The sequence below is a fragment of the Filobasidium floriforme genome, assembly GCF_021052385.1.
Source record: "Filobasidium floriforme strain CBS 6241 chromosome Unknown HD553scaffold_17, whole genome shotgun sequence".
Lineage (NCBI taxonomy): Eukaryota > Fungi > Basidiomycota > Tremellomycetes > Filobasidiales > Filobasidiaceae > Filobasidium > Filobasidium floriforme.
Window position 1 is genome coordinate 658,596 of NW_025763638.1, and position 17,091 is coordinate 675,686.

The window sequence follows — 17,091 nt, forward strand, 5'->3', positions numbered from 1 at the left end:
TTCGATACTCCCAAGTGCAGAGGGATTTTGGCCAGAACCACAATCTCAAACAGAGTACATAGTACCTGAACAGAATCCATCCTGCACCTATGAAATGGCAACAACTTTCAGCAATGGTCAAGGAGAGGCTACATCTTCACTCGGTGACCGCAATACTTGTTCTATTCATGCCACATCACGTCGCTCAGAGCAGACTGTGACTCATGTCCCTTCAATAACCCCTGACCATCAACCGCAGCATTCAGTGACACCAGGACAGTACTTGATCTCTTCCAACAAGCCTATTTCAATGGTTCAGGACACTTCCTCTCACTTCAACTCCCTTGACCTTGCTGAATCTGAAAACAGGTGTAAATCATCAAGCATGCAGTATACATCCAGCATAGATGAAGAATTTATGACTCAGTTACTAAAGGATGCCATACAAGGTCAAGGGAGTTTTCCTGATGAGGAACATGTCAGGAGACATGTATACACCCAGTCAAAGCCCAATCATTCACGGCCACTGGCTGCAACATCATGTGCAGGTTTTACAAACAAGTATCACACAGAGGTCTTGAAAGAAGGTCGACCTGTCAAGCATTACTATATTAGGCAAGGAGATGGGCTTGAGTTCAACTTTTTGGGGAGACCAGTGTCCTATGTATTGATATGCACCGATAAGGCTGTTGCTGCTGTCACTGGGATCAGCATGAAGATCTTGAAGTATGCCAAGAAGAATGTGGATATCCAGTGGGCTCAATGGAAGATCACCTATATCAAGAAGGCACCTTGCAATCATGTTGCAGAGCAGGGCTTGCTTGAGTGGACCAATGTCACCTCAGACAGGTCTGATTGCTTCGAGCCCCACCATTTGCAATCATGGCAGGCGCAAGACTGTGAAAGTGGTCATATTGTATCAGTACCAGCACACAGTGTGGGAATGGAGGATCAGTATGAGGGGTATGAGGCCTCATCTGGGCCCATATCAACGGGTGAGATATCAGTGGAACACAACCTTGTGGCAACCCTTCCGACTGGTTGTGCAATTGGCTCACAGTCATCAGACATTCAAAGCATGGTTAGCCATGCAAATGTACCTGTGTCTCGTACCAAACAGAAAAGGGGTCCTCGATCAGTAGCCCACAGGCTCAAACTACGGGATAGTTTACTCCATCATCCCGTTTCTCAGGCAACCCGGGCGAAAATTTCCAAAGGAAACACAAAGTTATATCATGTGACTCATGTCAATGGAAGCAGCTTCATACATGGTGAGAAGCGAGTGAAATCTGCCAGAATAGGGGGCCTGCCTGCTGTAGCCAAGCTCCTTGATTGCACCCGAGTCTCTATATCCCGAGCTCTGGTGAGGCAGGGTGAAAACAAGGGCATTGTTAAGAAAGTATGGAAGGTTGAAAATTTAGGTAAAGCACATTGTTCTGCTTAAGGTGTGTATCCGGTTTGTGTTTTAGCCATATTTGCTACACATGGAAAGTAAAGAACTGATCGGGACGCGGTCGATTCCTTACGGGCGCGGTCGAAAGTGGGGCATAGGTGGAAATAAGCAAGACTTGCGCGTGAGAAATATTTCCCAAGACTTGAGACGGCTATTATAGGCGTCACGTGACGCGCGGCCTACGGTGCGCGTGGCCTCGGGGTCTCGTTCGGAGACCCTCTCGGAGACCTTTTAGGGGATGTTCTCGTAGACGTCTAACTAGTACCTTGTAGTAGTTAGACATCCGTTATTACATTACTATGCCTACCGTTACCTTTCCCCAGTCCCGCGACCTTATTACCTCAAGACCCGGCAGGTCGGCTGCCAGGCCTTATAGAGAGTCTCCAAACGGACCTCTGTAAGGGGTCAAAACCTACATCGCGTGTGTACACGACATGCGTACTGCGGATGCCTATAATAGTCGATCTCTAACAAGAGAGACCCCTGTTGGGCATCAAGCCTGGGTCATGAGTTGATTAACTCCTAGAGAATGACTTGGGTAGATCACATCATTGGAAGAAGCCTAGGACCAGGCTTGGCTGAAGAAGCATACAAAGGAGGTCCCCCAGTAGATGATGCTTGTGGTGTGAAAGCTCCTTTCCTGGTCAAGACATATATACTATGCATGTGAAATCAGAAGGAAAGAGGCAGGTAGGATGTGATATGTCACCACTTCATGTTTCATTGATCCCTGCTGTGTGAATGGGAATCAGCCATCCTTGATATAAGATCTATCACCCAAGCTAGTACAAGGATGTCAGAGTCACAACAAGAATTAGACTTGAATGCATTGCTACAAACAGACACTGAAGGGTCTGACATGCTGTTTGGCCCAAATGGATCTGCATTGAGCTTGGGGGATGAGCTGATAGAATGGGATCAGTTTGGGGACATAGTAGAGTTGTCTGAAACCAGCTACTGGCCTGGACAACAGGCTGATGCAAGAACTCTGGAGTCTATGAGTCCAGTTAGTGCTTGGCATCTGGACTATAGCGGGCCTGTTGAGGCAGAACAACCAGGATCCATTGGGACTGAGGTGGAACAGTCCTGGTTGCAGCATCAAGACTGGGAGACAGATCAATTCAAGCAGGCTTTTGAGCAAGATATGGCACAAGATAAGGACATGGGGGTTCCTTATGAGCCTACAATCAGGGAAGCCTGTTCATCTGATGACCTAGAATACATGAACCCTGATGAGCTTGGCCTCAGCTCTCAGTCATTGGATACAAGAGACCAGATCAGTGCCACCAATGCAGCTTGCTCTGAGCTGGATAGACAGGTTTCCAACATAGGATACATGTGTGGCAAGCTGTGCTCAATAAAGCTCAACCAGACACTGCAGGACTGGGAATTGCACCCTGATACAACCCGCAAAAAATACAGTGTAAAGCGACTAGGTGGGAGCCAAATTCTGGATAGGGATGGGAACCTTGTGGATTCATTGGCAATGGAAACCTACAAGGATGTAGCTGCATTCATTGGATGTACTGTCGGAGCAGTGTCAAATGCTATGAGAAGAAAGGGTAACAAGAGGGGTATCATCTTCAAAAGATGGAAAGTTGAGCAATGTGACGCAACAGGAAAAGATGGACAACAAGACTCAGAGAGTTATAGCATTGCACGATTGACGCCTACCACAGTGTTCCCAAGTGCAGAGGAATTTTGGCCACAACAACAGACTCAACAAGCATACACAGCATCTGAGCAGGATCCCTCCTGCACCTATGGAGTGGAAACAACCCTCAGCGGCACTTGTTCTACTTATGGAACATCAGGCCACTTGGAGCAGGATATGAGTCAGGTTCGCTTGATAACCAACCATCACCTACAACTGTCAGAAATTCCAGCTCCGCACCCAGTTTCTTCCAATGAGCCTATCCTGATGGGTCAGGATGCTTCCCCTTGCCTTGAGTTCCATGGCTTCTCTGACCCAGGAAACATGATCCACTCATTGAACATGGAGGATATATCCAGCCAAGACACAGCATTCATGGTCCAGCTGCCAGAGGATGCCATAGAGTCCCAGGGAAGTATTGCAAATGAGGGACATGTCAGAAGACATGCTTGCACACAGGCAGATCCCCATCAGACAATGCTGCCAGCTGCAATATCATGTACAAGTCAGACAAACAAGCATCACATAGAGGTTCCCGAAAAAGGTCGACCTGTCAGACATTACCGTGTCAGTCAAGTTGATGGCCATGGTTTCAAATTTCGTGGAACACCAGTAACCTACGTTATGATATGCACCACTAAGGCTGTTGCTGCCATCACTGGGATTAGTACCAAAACCTTAGAGTATGTCAAAAAGAATGTTGATATCCAGTGGGCTCAATGGAAGATCACCTATATCAAGAAAGCACATTGCAATCATGTTGCAGAGCAGGGCCTGCTTGAGGAAAATAACACAACTTTGGTCAGATCTGAATGGTCTGAAGTTGGCGCTTTGCAATCATTGCAGGCTTACATTGAAAGCAGTCACGCCTCATCAATACAGGAAGACAGGATGGACATGGAAAACCAGTATGAAGGATATGAGGTCCCATATGGGCAGATATCAACAATCGAGGCCCCACTGGAGAACAGCCTTGTGTCAACCCATCCTGTCATTTCTGCGAGAGACTTGCGATTATCAGACATTGAAGGCATGGTTGGCAATGCAAAAGAAGTCGTATTGCACACTAAACGGAAACGCCGTCCTCTATCAGTAGCAAACAAGATCAACTTGCGGAATAGTGCAATCAATAACGGACGAGCAAAGTTATACCATGTGACTCGTGTTGATGGAACTAGCTTTAGATTTGGTAGAAAGCAAGTAACTTCTGCCAGGATATGGAGCTCGAAAGCTGTAGGCCAGCTCCTCAATTGCACTCAACAAGCTATATCCCAAGCTATGGTGAAGCAGGGCGAAAAGGAGGTTATTGTGAAGAAAGAATGGAAGATCAAAAGTTTAGGTAAAGCATGCCGTTCTGCTTAAGTCGTGTATCTAGCGTACCTGCATGTGGTATCAGTACAAAGCATGAATCATGGCCAGTCTTGTAATATATATACTTCATTTGCTATCATAGACATACATTTGAGCACGACCGTTGGAAGAGGTATTCAAATTCGAGAGATGAGCTGGCACGGAATCTCGCGCTGACATGGCCAACTGCGAGGAGTCGACCAAGATGGAGGATGGCTGCCGTAGATCGAGGTTTGGCTCAAACGAAGGACCATCGCGGGCACCAGAATGCGCTTCAGGGGCGTTATCGTATGAGAAGTGTAAGTGGCAACGACTGTTAGGAAACGTGTTAGATTTCGTAAAAATACGCCAGGGGGCAATTCATGTCTTGTTCCCGTAAACCCTAAGATAGTTTTTTTATTGCCATTGTCGTTCTCACAGCAAGTAGCAAACAGGCGTTCGAAGCCACGGTGCCATGCCAATCGCGTTTGTGTTGAAAGATACTGGAGCAACCGGCATCGAGATCCTGATGCATACTGTCAGACATCTCCGTCCGGCTCTTCTCCCATTCGACGCTCGACCATTCATACTCGTCTTCGGAAACATTGCATTATTATTATTGTTATCGGATCACGGTAACTATCCGAGCCAAAGTAAACCCAGCACAGATCGACCGTTGACCAACTAGATTCACGACCTGCTTGGACTGACACCGACCCTCCAGCCGACTTTGACCAATGTCTCGCAAGCTCCCGCCCCACTCTCTCCACCCTGGCCACTCGCTCCGCCCTGTCCATCATTACCATCAACCCCACCTACATCACTCCCGACCTTACCACCCGTAGAGTTCCTAACGAGATCCTCATCCAGCACGACCTCCCCTCGAGGGAAAAGCACGATCACCGTACTCCCCCCATACCGGAACGCTCCTAGACATTCTCCTCGTCGGATTTCTTTACCCGGAGAGATCCCGGGGTTGTAGAGGATTGAACCTACTAGCATGGCCCCGACGGCGATGATGGCCACCTTGAATTCCGGATTCGATTTGGAGCGGACGATCATCACGCTCCGCCTGTTTTCACAGAAAACGTCTAACGTCCCCGGTTCGTTGATAGCCTGGGGGTTGACGGTATAATAACACCCAGGGATCTCTGTTATGGACTCGATCACCCCATCCACGGGGGAATGCCAACGGTGGTAATCCTGAGGAGCTAAACGGGCGATGAGGAGGGAGCCGTCGGAGAAGGAGGAGGCGAGGGAGTTGTCGTTGAGGAGCTTGGGGATGGTAAAGCCGTAGCCTTTGATCCAGAATTTCTTGGCGAGGGAGATTGTGGGGTACGCTGTCAGGCGGCAGTCGGCGGGGGAGGAGATTGTGGTGTCCTGTAATCATGCCGTTTTAATATTGTCGGGAAGTCAGCTCTGACGACCACAACCCTCGAGAGAAGCAGATTCGACGATGAATTCAAGGAGGTAAAGGTTGACAAACGACTCACGTTGTCCGGCTCGGCGATAGGTCTAGCGTCTTCCCTAATCTCCCTAGAGAAGAATTCGTTGAACGTCCCATACTTTTCCGGATCAGGCTCTTTCAACTCTTTCAACCCCTCTTCCAACCGGAAACTCTGGATGAACGGCCGGATATGCTTCACGCTAGCTGGGTCGTCGTATTGTTCCCCCATCTTTATGCTTTGGTCTTCGAGCAGCTTGATAGTGCGTTCCCACCGGAGGAATTTTTCTTGGGCAGAGCCGTAGTATAGGGCGTGCATACCGATCCGGACGTAGATGGACATGGGTTCGAAGACCTTTGATTGGGAGCCGGTTTGACGGTCGGTGACGACGTAGTTGCCCATGTGGAAAGCGGATTCCATAGCTTCGAGGCTGGAGTAAGAAGGGAAGATGCGCTCGAGCCATCGGTGCGATGCTTGACGGTCCGAAGAAGGAGTGTGGAGGGTGGATTGAGGGTCTTCGGAACTGGCGGCGTGGGAGGTTATGTGGTCCAGCGCTGCTGCGGTTGCTTCGAAGTGAGGGTCGTGCTCGGCGAGCTTGTCGGTATCGGTGGTCATGGTCGCTAGGTCGTTGCGTGTGTGAACGCGAGGTGTCGCTTTAGCGCTAGAGCAGCTAGAGCAGAACGCTAGGACGAGGTGGATCACGAGTGACTAGAGGCTAGAGGTGACAGGGATATATATATTCGTATCCTTATTCCGAGGTACAGAGGTAGGTGAGTGGTAAGTGGATGCTATTTGTAGAAGCTGCATGGACGCTCCTCGTCGGCCGATTCGGCAACGTCCGAGACCTCGACCCTCTCTCTCTGACCTAAAGTGTGATGTCGCCACAGATCCACAGACCTCTACACCCGGATTGATTGCAGCAGTCATAGTCATTAGCAGCAGGATCCGAGGAGACAGACGTCTTTAGCATCTTGCCTTCCTGTGAAGAGGGCTGTCCTGCCGTTGAGGTTCTGGAAGAGTCTCTCGACGTAAGATTCGGGTCAAGGATCGTCAGACCGGGTCGACATCACGAGCAATGTCGGGAATGAGTTCCGAGCGATAATTGCCCATTGCCCACACTTACCCCAACTTCCCAGAAGATGCCTGCTTCCTCACCTCACCTCGTTCCTCACCTCGAGCTGCCGTTGAGAAGACGTCAACTTCTGCAACCCGAGCTGCCACCAGCCCTTATTATCCCACATTGCACGCTCGGAATGCAAAACTGGCTCTTGCCCCGGTCCGTCTTCCCCCGGTCAGTCCTGCTGAGCAGCGACTCCAGTACTTCATCAAGTTTCCGAGGAGTTGGGAAGACATCGTGTCTGGGTGCTCGGCTATCTTGCTGAGGGTCTCATACCCGTGAGAGTGTCCCTGACACCCTGACACAACACCTAGCCTAGCTACCATCCTCTGCAAAGACTTCAAAACTTGCAACCTTGACATGTCCCGGCCCGACTCGCCCACGCCGTCATCTAACTGTTCATCCTCATCGTCATCTACCAGGTCGACCTGTTCTTCATGCCCACCATGGCCGATATCCCGTTCGGTCATCTCACACCTCGCCATGAACGCTGGACTCGATGAATTATCCAATCATCCGGAAGCGGGTAGCATAGCCGACCATCTCGAAAGCCGCAACGATCGGAAGTCCAGCCGAGGCCCGAATCCGAGAGTCACGGACAAGTCGACGGCGTTCGCTTATTATCAAACTGGCACTCATGGGCCTCAGTTCGGTTATCGTCTGGTTTTGGTCGAGGAGGGGAACGACGTCGACTTTGTCTCCGAACAGGTCAACGCTAGGGGTCCGATATCGGGCGATACGGCCGAGATGCTGGTCTTCCCTTTAAACTCAATGAAGGATGGGCTAGGGGAGATGATCGTGCTACCAGAACGGGGGGATCGGCCGCAGGCGTCGGGGTCAAGGTCGAATGATGATGGTGATGCCGACGATACCGACAAGCGGACTATCGAGTATGTCCTCAACTCCAGCCTCCTCGACAACGACATACACATCGATCTCCCGACCTTCCAACCCGGGACGATCGCCAAGAAGCTTCAAGAGCGATGTCGAACGCAGCAGACGAGCCTGTTGACTCTGGGCAGTTACATGCAGAAGATCACTTATAGCGGTGTCTCCACGTCCGGGGAAAACGCTTCAAGGCGAATCCTCATCATCATCCGAAGTCGAAACTCGCTGGAGGAGGTCGAGGACGACATCTTGAGTTGGATCAATGGTCGAGCTTCAGGATCTGTAGAACAGGGTTCAGGGGTTTGTTTGATCTTCGAGGAGAGGGGGGCCGGGATGGTCGTCTTCCGATGAAGCTCGAGGTCGATGAGTTTCGAGGCGAATTATGGTGCGGAGTGGGAAGAGGAGCGCTGCTGCATAGACAGATGCAGAGGGACAGAACGGCAATTTGAAGCGACAAAGTGCGAGGCTGCAACGGATTCAGCAAGTCTCTCGCGGATGTGTCAGATGATTGCTGAAATAGCATTCAAACCTGTCATATCGAGATGTCAAGTAGAGTACACAGATGGTTCGCTCGTGTACCGAATGATGTTAATCTGGGCGCCTGTCTGGCGCACATTCATGGGGTCGGTTGTTTTTCCACACGCCGCTGGAAGGCACGGACATTCAGATGATTCTATGAGGGCAATATGTACGTTTCTATCTATCTATTTCTCTATCTTCACGCACTATCCGCTTCCATATTTTCGGCCGTTCGATGACGACTCCTTCCTCACGCCTCCTCTTCACTCTCAATATCCTTCTCAGCATCCGGTCGACTCTGCTCATCGCCCAACTTGCGATCCCTCAAACAAGCTCCGAAGAAGATCAACAAGAACCCCACGCACAACCCGACGATACAGAGGATCCTCTGGACGTGCTGGTATGCGCGGACGATGGCTTGTCGCTCAGGGGTGTCCCAGGTGTAGGTGACGATCGAGCCGTAAGGGTCTGCGTAGACGGCATCGGCGATGCTAGAGGAGCCGAGTTCTTTGGTCAAGCGGGATTTGAGGGTTTGGGTCCAGATGGCCCCGGAGATCGAGGCGGCCAGGGCCGAGCCGATTTGGTAGGTCGCGAGGTACAGACCGGTGACGACGGCGACGTCTGCGAAAAGAACGCCATGAAATACCTCAGCAAGAAGCATTCTTTTTTGCGCGAGGTGAAACGATACGTACGCTCATGCTTGGTCTCGGCCTGAACGCTCGCCTGCGTCGGATAAGTAAAAAAACCTCCAGCGAAACCCAAGATGACCTGTCCGGCTATCACACCGGCATAACTCGATTCTCCACCTCTGTACCTGACCATCAGACCCATCGCCACCGGCCAGACACATACTCCGAAGAGGATGAACCATTTGAGTCGACGGACTTTGTAGACGACCAGTCCGAGCAGGGTGCCAGTAATCGTGGAGGTGAAAGAGTAGAGGGATTGGATACGTTGGGACGATTTGACGGATTCACCGATGGCCACTTGAAGGACTGCGTAGAGGTAGTCGGCTTGCATGCCCCAAGCTGCAGGGTAGAACATACAGCTGTGTATGAGCGTCAGGCGGATTTCTGGATAAGGTTTCGGGACTTACAAAAGTTCAGAGTACATGCGATTCCGAAAGCGGCCCATACTCCTCGGCCTTTCAGTAACTGGAAAGCCAGCGACGATCATTAGCTAGTGATCAAAGGACATCAGTGCTCGACGCTGTCTTGGAGCTCACCTTGAACGGGATCATCGGATGAGGCGCCTTGATCTCCCAAACGATCCAAGCGGGGATACAGACCACCCCCACAACCAAGGGGGCCAAGATATCCCCATCACGCCACCTCGACTGATCCTCGGTCCCCCCGGCTAGAGTCAACGGCGTCAAGATCAAGCCAAAGACGGCGATGATGAGGATGATCCCGATGACGTCTAGTTGCCAAAAGAGCGAGACGAGCAGGCGTTTCCAGCCGAGCAGTTGGAATGGCGATCGGTAGGATTCGAGCGCTCCGGCGCGTTTGGCTCGGTATTGGGCGACGACGAGGATGGCAACCAGAGGGATGGTCGAGACCGGGTAGACTGTGGTCGGGGGTCATCCAAATCAGCCTACGTATGGTCATCAAGAGGCAAGAGTGGAAGACTCACTGATGGCCCACATCCAGATACCTGGTCTCCAACTTCCGTCACTCGTAGGATCGTCAGACAACACCGCCGCGGAGACGTCTCCACTGACCCAAGTGTTGATCTACCACCGGCGCAGACCGAGATCAATACGTTCTCAAAGCTGTATTGCTTCAAGCTATGAGTAAGACTTACGATGAACGGCAAGGCGGGGACGAAGCTGAAGAACAACCTCGATCGTAGGGATGTCAAATCGGCGATGATCACCTGTGATATGAGAGGATCGCGTGTCAGCCGGATTGGTACGTTGGACTTGACAGAGGCTGACCGGGAAAGGCTATCGATAAAGCACTCACCTCTACAAGGAGGATAATCATCGTATACCCAATCTATACTCAGCGGCCGAGCGAAACATGAAGCATTTCATCAGCGATAAGGACCCCATTTCACATTCGAGGATAGAGCTGGAGACTTACCTGGTAGATAACAGCTCCCGCGCAAAAAGTCTGTACGTCATCTGAGACGGACTCGACGATAGTCCCTGTTCACCCATTGGATACAGATTGATGTTCGTCATCCGATAGCACCCAGGATCGTTATGGATGAACACGATTGTGCAGAAAGAGATCGATCAAGACCCGGTTAGCTGCTAATGAAGGCAAGACGTGCGTGTTTGGATACTGACCTACGACGTAAAAGACGATGGACACCAGGATCAACTCTGTCCGGCCGAATACGTCGGAGATCTTGGCTGCTGTTGGCTACATGGGCGTACGCGATGGCGAGTCGTAACGAGGGTTTGTTTGGATATGATTAGGGTGTGGTTGAATGAGGTGGTTCGTAGTGCCGAAGAAAACGCGGGATCAGGGAAGGGGGGACGAAGGAAGGAAGAGAGGGAAGAGAGGAAGATCGGTGCATCGGAGTATGCCATGTGATAATCATCATCAGTCCCGGTTAATTCAAAGAAAGCTCTACTCTGTAATCCGGTCTGCTCAATGGACTTACCTGCGCTGCGGCTCCGATTACGCTCCTGACTACGGTGATCGTCGATAATAACGAATGTTGGGCGTAAGAGGCTGTTGCGTAGCCTTGGTAGGTGTACCTTACTACAGTATCAACGTAGCGATATGATATGATCAGACCAGGAGGGTCAGTACGACACGATAAATGGAGAAAGATATACAGTAGCCACGTAATGTGGGGCTCACCGGTCCCATCAAGCCCATAAACATAAGTCACGAGGAAGACCCCGAAGAACAACGCCCATCTTTCCCAGGTCTTCAAGTGGGCGTTGATAGCTTCCATCCGCCTGACTCCGGGGGATTGGCCGCCAGAGAGGATGATCTGGGCGTCACCCTCGGCGGTATAGGTGAGTGGTTCCTCTTTGTTATCTTTCTTGTCTTTCTTGTCATCGCGGTGGGTCTGATTTTGAAGATCGTGATCGTGACCTTGATGGGAGAGGTCGGACGAGCCCGAAGAGCTGGGTTGTCGGTTTTGCTGGAACAGGTTGCGGAACCGGTCCATGTCTCAGTAAAAATACGGGTGTCTTCTATGGTCACGGTAGAAGTATTGCTATCGCTGCGGCGGATAGTGGGTAAAGCTGTTGTTGGAGTGTAACTCCTCGATTCGAACGTAAGGGATAATATGACTATATATTTCACATGGCGGTACAGTGCGGTGCGGTGCGGTGCGGAGCGAGCCGCTAATCAGATAAAGAAAAAAAAACGGAGGGTTGACGTCGACACTCCGCTCCTCACCCCTCAACCCCTATTGAAGATTCCACCCCGGCCACCCGATTACCCGATTTTATTCTCGCATGGGGCACACCACAGCCCACGCAGTACGTCTAGCGCGGTTTCACTTTCACGTTGATCGGCGCCACACCACACGATCATTCACGTGGGCCCATCAGGATCGGGGGAGTGGAATTACGAAACCGTAAACTCTGTTTACCCGAACGGCCGAAGGACACTCGAGATCACGTGATCTTACTCTCTCGGATAATCACGTGATCAATCGTCATTCCGTCAAGATCACCAGGAAGGTGTTGGTTGCAAGTCGTCGAGATCTTGCCAAAGCGACCGGGATCTGAAACGTAAATCAAGTTGCGACAACGTAGACTTTTCGCTTCATCTCGGCCGGTGCGGCCGGGGAGGTCGACGATTGCTCGATACCCTTTTGCCTGGTCATCGCTACAGCTACAGGTGATCGGTTGCTCCGGACCGGATACGCGCGCGGTGTCATCACGGACGTTGACAGCAATGGATATTGTGGCAAGATCGGGGAAGCTGTACGAACAAGATCATCACCAGCTCCGAGAAGCCGAAGGTTCTGGAAGGTTGAGGAAGAGACTTGATATCCCTAGGTTGTGGTATTGGCCCTATCTATCTCTCGTAGGCTCAGCATCGCGAGCGCGAGCGATCAAAACTCTACTCGAACAAGGACATCGATCATCGACCAAGATACCGAGCGGCGTTCGTCAATCCCACCAACAGGTGAACGCCGGTCCCGGTAAGACTTCATACCGACCACCCCCGCCCATCGTAGTAAAGAACCCCCGTCTTCCCGCGGTATATTTCCAATGCACTTCACGCTTCGTGCAGGAAGAGGAGAGGAGGTGGGGGGAGGGGGACCAAACCCGAGATGAAGGAAGGCGTGGGCGCTAAAAACACATGACGAGGGCCCCACTTAGCACCCCCTTGGCACTTCCCCAGCTGATTCTGGGGTAAAGCAACGCCTGTGGCCTGTGGAGGTGGAAAGGGGGCAAAGCGTCGTGGTAATGAGGTTTGACGATGCGACATCTTCGTCCCGTGCTCAGTCACAGGCGACGCTTGAGAGGGGCTAGAGGGGTACATATAGGAACTACTCACCCCTCGATCGTCGATCGTCGAATCGCCTTGATCCCATTTGGCCGTTGGCGACTCGGATTCAACACCAGGCCCGTACCACATAACATCTCTCCTCGAGCCGAACTACAGTACAGGATAGAGTATACGATACGAACACGAGGATGGATCACCTAGATGTCGACAAGAAGAAGGTGTTCGAACACCACGAGGGCGGGAGCATCGACCAGGAAGAAGTCATCAATTATGTCCCAGGGACAGCCGAGGAGAAGGCTTTACTGAGAAAGGTGGACAAGCGGCTCTTACCGATCTTGTGGTTGATGTACATCTTTAATTATATCGATCGGACTAATATCGGGGTGAGTTGTTGTCGCTATGATATTTGATGCGGCATTTTGCCTGTGAGGCGTGGATAGATTTGTCGCGTGTGTTTGCTGATCTGATCACTTTTTTGCGGTATGGGCCTTGTAGAACGCACGGGTTGGGGGTATGGAACGTGATCTCGGTCTGAGCTCTTCGGAATATTCCCTAGCCTTGTCCATCTTCTTCGTCGTGAGTCGCCAACTCTTTTAGTTCAAGTCTCTCGGATCCGTCACCTTGCTTTCGGTCATCAAGATTAATGGGAAAATCTTTCTCGCTGGGTTCTTCAGGGCTACCTCCTCGCCGAAGTGCCTTCCAATATGCTCCTCGCGCGCTCTCGTCCGAGTATCTTTCTCCCCGCTTTGATGTTCACCTGGGTAAGTCCCCCCCCCCCCCTTTTTTCGCTCGTTAGCGATTTTCGCGTCGACGGTTCTAATCTGCCTGGATCGATTTCCATTGTATGGGGCTCAGGGGTGCTGCTCGATCGCAGCCAAGGGGATCCATAATACGGCCGGACTGGTGGCCTTTCGTTTCTTCCTCGGGATCATTGAAGTGAGCCGAGTTCCGCTTATACTCCTATGCCGATGCAATGGTTGATTCGTCGTTTGTATTCATCTGTAGGCTGGGTTCTTCCCTGGAGTCATCCTGCTACTCAGTTGTTGGTACAAGGTCAGTCTGGCGTGTTCCGCCGTCCGCATTCGACCGACCTATTTCGATGCAGGATGCTTATCCGTATCGGCCATCACGTTGCATATGTTATCACCGGTACAGCCAAACGAATTGTCCAAGCGACTCGCTCTCTTCTATTCGGCCTCTCTCATGGCGGGAGCGTTTGGTGGATTGTTGGCAGGTGTGATCACCCAGTACATGGACGGTGTCGGGAATACTCCCGGTTGGCAGTGGGTGAGTCGTCGTCGCCATCCCGATATTGTGGCCCGAGCTCTGGCGCTGCGCAAACTTATGAGGAAAAGGGAAGTTCTGTACGCTAATCCGGTTTATTTCATTCCTAGTTGTTCGTGATCGAGGGCTTGGGCACGGTAGTCATCGCCGTTGGCGCCGTCTTCGTTCTTCCCGGTAAGCCCATCTGGTCCCCGCCTCGGAGCTATAGCGGCCAAGTTCAGCTCACTCCACTCTGCTGCCCGCTCGTGCTGCCAATAGACTACCCTAGCACCACCCGATGGCTCTCTGAGCGTGAAAAGAAGTTTGCCGTCGCCCGGCTCGTGACCAACGAGGACGCTGCCGATCGTCTCGGACACATGCAAGCGTTCAAAGCGTCCGTCAAGGACTGGAAGACCTGGGCGTTCATGTTGGTTTACGTGCTTCTAAACGGATCAGGGTGAGCACCCAACTTCGAATGCGATTCCCATGTGCGCGTGCGATGCTGATCGTTTGTCGTTATCGATAGCACCATCTCCTACTTCTTCCCGACCCTGATGACCACTCTCGGCTACAGCGGTCGTGATGCGCAGTGTGAGTCGGTCTGGGATGCAGAGCCGCGCAAAGCGATGCTGATTCTGATCGTCGGTTCGGCCTGCCAGTCATGACCGTTCCGATCTACGTCGTTTCCCTCGTCATCTCCCTCGCCATGGGGTACAACGCAGACCGAACGAACCAAAAGGCCTGGCACATCTTTGCCGCTACCATTCTCGGAGCTGCCTCGTTTATCGTCACTGCGATCGTCACCAAGGCCTCGGTGAGGTACGCCTTTATCTGTTTCGGTGGAGCGGGAATCTGGACGGCGGTGCCCTTGTTCTTGAGCTGGATGGTGGGAAATTTCGAGGGTCGTGAGAAGCGAGCGGTTTCGATCGCCATGATCAACGGCTTCGGTGGGTGTCGCCCGTGGTCCAAACTATTACTACTACCCACTTGCTAACCTACTTGCCGCCTTCGTCGTCGCAGGCAACCTGGCTTCGGTTTACGGGTCCTTCATCTGGCCTAAATCGGACGCTCCCTTGTACCGACCCGGATTTGCCACCACGACCGCCTTGATCGCTGCTGGTGGAGGGGTCGTCTTTGCGCTCAGGTGGAAGTTGGCCAAGGACGCTCGTAGGGCCTCCAAGAACGAGATCGATCAGTAATCGACGACGGGAAGTCGATGTTTGTAGTCGGTTCCTAGGAATCCCGTGAGACTCTCTTGAAATCTTGTTGTTGCGCCATCGAGCGCCAAAAAAAAAAACGCAATCACGCCCTTTGTATAATACCGTACACATACGATCGCCATAGTTCACAGTATCACAGGGCCCACGAAAGTCAGCGTAATTTAGCGCGTTCGCTACTCGTTCACACGTATAGCAACAACGGATCGAATTAGACTTGTCTTATCACGAGCCAAGAAGAGCGCTTGTGGGGCGGCTAACGGTAAATTATGCAGACCTTTGGTTCAAGATGTTCTGACGAAGCGAGGTCGCTTTTCACATATCGATATCAAGTGGACCGACCACCTAACTTTCATCTTGTCATCGACCGAGTTGCCAATACGGGTACATTTGATGAGATTCTACTCGAGACCGGGAGCCAGCTCCCTGGGGTCCGCCTTGTCCTTCGCCCTGTTGGTGACCAGCCTCCAACCTCCATCGACACGGATGTCCTCCCCATTGAGCCCTACAATAGGATCGCGTTTCAGATAAACAAGTTAGATGTGTCCAAAGTTCTTTTCGTGCACGGATAGCGGGGAGATGAGGATGACTCACATTGGTTCTCGATGAGGTGGAGTACCGTGTCGACGATCTTTTCGGCGGGGACTGGAGATCGGGGGAAAGCGGCGTGGGCAGTGAGGTCGTCCTGCAACACAGAGTCAGCAAGAGGTCCGGACGGCGTATACTGTACACCTTATCGCGCTCACCTGGAAGTAGCCGGAGAAACCGGCGGTCAAGCCGGAGATGACGATCGAAGGCGAGACGGAGCAGACCCTGATACCGGAAGGTCCCAAAAAGTCGGCAAAGGCTGTACAGACCGGAAGTGAGCTCAATGCAGTCCAGGCTTCATTCAGGAGACCTTCATCCCGACTTACATCGGGTCATGCCCAGTACAGCCGCCTTGGTAGGTCCGTAGCTCAAGCATCTTGCATACAGATCGTGCCCGGCGACACTGGCAAAGTTGACAATGATCCCACGCTCTTCGTCGGTCGTGAAAAATCGCTCGCCGTCGGCCTTGGGATATTGAGCGTTGATGGCGTCTGCGACGTGGGCGTTGATGACGAAAGTTCCTACAGTCTGTGCGTCGATATGGTATAGGATGAGGGTTCGATCGAGATTCAATCAGCATGTGGCCGAGAGGAATCCATTTCGGGGAGACGTCGACGTACGTTGACTTTGAGCATCTTTTCAAAGTTGGGGATGCTATCCACCATGTTGTTTGTCCATTCCTGCTTGATGGCGATACCGGCGCAGTGAACGCATCCCGACAGCTTTCCGCCCGAAGACTCCAGCTGCTTGGCAAAGTGTTGTTGAGCAGTCTCGATCCCCTGTGTTTTGCAGATCAGGTACCCCGACAACATGCGCGCGCGAGACGACGACGATCAGGAACCGTATGGACGAACGCTCTGCTACAGCGGACGACATACCTTCTTTACGCTGTCCGATTCGGTAATGTCGACTTGAACGTAGACGGCCTTGTCGCCGATGGATTTGGCGACCTCGCTGCCCTTGGAGCTGTCCAGGACATCGAACAAGGCGACAAGAGCGCCCTTTGAAGTGAGGATCGAAGAGACGGCCTTGCCGATTCCGCCGGCGCCTCCGGTGACGATGAAGAGGTTGTTTGCGACCTTCATTCTGGTGGAAAGATTCGGTTGACAGAGACGGAGGATTGAGGCGAGTTGGTTGATACAGACAGGGAAAGAGAGGTAGAGTCGAGTGGGAGTCTGCAGACCCTCCAGTGACTTGACTTTGTAGTCG

General features: G+C 51.9%; 5 protein-coding genes across 5 annotated transcripts; 2 read left to right on the forward strand and 3 right to left on the reverse strand.

Annotated features, from left to right (window-relative positions):
- Positions 1-4,952: 4,952 nt before the first annotated feature.
- HD553DRAFT_298536 (phosphatidylserine decarboxylase-domain-containing protein) lies at positions 4,953-6,593 on the reverse strand. The gene is made up of 2 exons (XM_046178585.1): positions 5,909-6,593; positions 4,953-5,795 (listed from the first exon to the last, which is right to left on the reverse strand). Exons 1-2 carry the CDS (start codon positions 6,473-6,475, stop codon positions 5,106-5,108), a joined length of 1,257 nt encoding a protein of 418 aa, XP_046035044.1. The 5' UTR covers positions 6,476-6,593; the 3' UTR covers positions 4,953-5,105.
- A 31-nt stretch (positions 6,594-6,624) lies between these two features.
- On the forward strand, positions 6,625-8,216 carry HD553DRAFT_359091 (uncharacterized protein; the record flags this gene model as incomplete). Its single annotated transcript, XM_046183928.1, has 2 exons — positions 6,625-7,151; positions 7,400-8,216. The coding sequence occupies exons 1-2, from the start codon at positions 7,000-7,002 to the stop codon at positions 8,214-8,216; spliced, it is 969 nt and encodes a 322-aa protein (XP_046035045.1). The 5' UTR covers positions 6,625-6,999.
- A 418-nt stretch (positions 8,217-8,634) lies between these two features.
- HD553DRAFT_344026 (siderophore iron transporter 1) lies at positions 8,635-12,943 on the reverse strand (the record flags this gene model as incomplete). Its single annotated transcript, XM_046182939.1, has 12 exons — positions 8,635-9,005; positions 9,077-9,412; positions 9,481-9,538; positions 9,610-9,950; positions 10,017-10,116; positions 10,188-10,259; positions 10,349-10,381; positions 10,469-10,533; positions 10,678-10,753; positions 10,998-11,098; positions 11,201-11,489; positions 12,863-12,943. 12 exons carry the CDS (start codon positions 12,941-12,943, stop codon positions 8,635-8,637), a joined length of 1,923 nt encoding a protein of 640 aa, XP_046035046.1.
- A 59-nt stretch (positions 12,944-13,002) lies between these two features.
- HD553DRAFT_274566 (MFS general substrate transporter) lies at positions 13,003-15,276 on the forward strand (the record flags this gene model as incomplete). The annotated part of the gene is made up of 11 exons (XM_046177869.1): positions 13,003-13,197; positions 13,310-13,390; positions 13,489-13,575; positions 13,670-13,750; positions 13,820-13,867; positions 13,970-14,101; positions 14,209-14,272; positions 14,357-14,534; positions 14,604-14,668; positions 14,737-15,024; positions 15,098-15,276. The coding sequence occupies 11 exons, from the start codon at positions 13,003-13,005 to the stop codon at positions 15,274-15,276; spliced, it is 1,398 nt and encodes a 465-aa protein (XP_046035047.1).
- A 352-nt stretch (positions 15,277-15,628) lies between these two features.
- On the reverse strand, positions 15,629-17,021 carry HD553DRAFT_315291 (uncharacterized protein). Its single transcript, XM_046180470.1, has 6 exons — positions 16,761-17,021; positions 16,503-16,661; positions 16,209-16,410; positions 16,041-16,141; positions 15,889-15,979; positions 15,629-15,799 (listed from the first exon to the last, which is right to left on the reverse strand). The coding sequence occupies exons 1-6, from the start codon at positions 16,965-16,967 to the stop codon at positions 15,696-15,698; spliced, it is 864 nt and encodes a 287-aa protein (XP_046035048.1). The 5' UTR covers positions 16,968-17,021; the 3' UTR covers positions 15,629-15,695.
- Positions 17,022-17,091: the final 70 nt, after the last annotated feature.

Coding starts and splice junctions, on each gene's coding strand:
- HD553DRAFT_315291 (XM_046180470.1), bottom strand. CDS start 16,967: ATGAAGGTCGCAAACAACCTCTTCATCGTCACCGGAGGCGCCGGCGGA. Junction 16,142..16,208: donor TGTACTGGGCATGACCCGAT/GTAAGTCGGGAT, acceptor CGGTCTGTACAG/CCTTTGCCGACTTTTTGGGA. Junction 15,980..16,040: donor GTTTCTCCGGCTACTTCCAG/GTGAGCGCGATA, acceptor TCTGTGTTGCAG/GACGACCTCACTGCCCACGC.
- HD553DRAFT_298536 (XM_046178585.1), bottom strand. CDS start 6,475: ATGACCACCGATACCGACAAGCTCGCCGAGCACGACCCTCACTTCGAA. Junction 5,796..5,908: donor CTATCGCCGAGCCGGACAAC/GTGAGTCGTTTG, acceptor GCATGATTACAG/GACACCACAATCTCCTCCCC.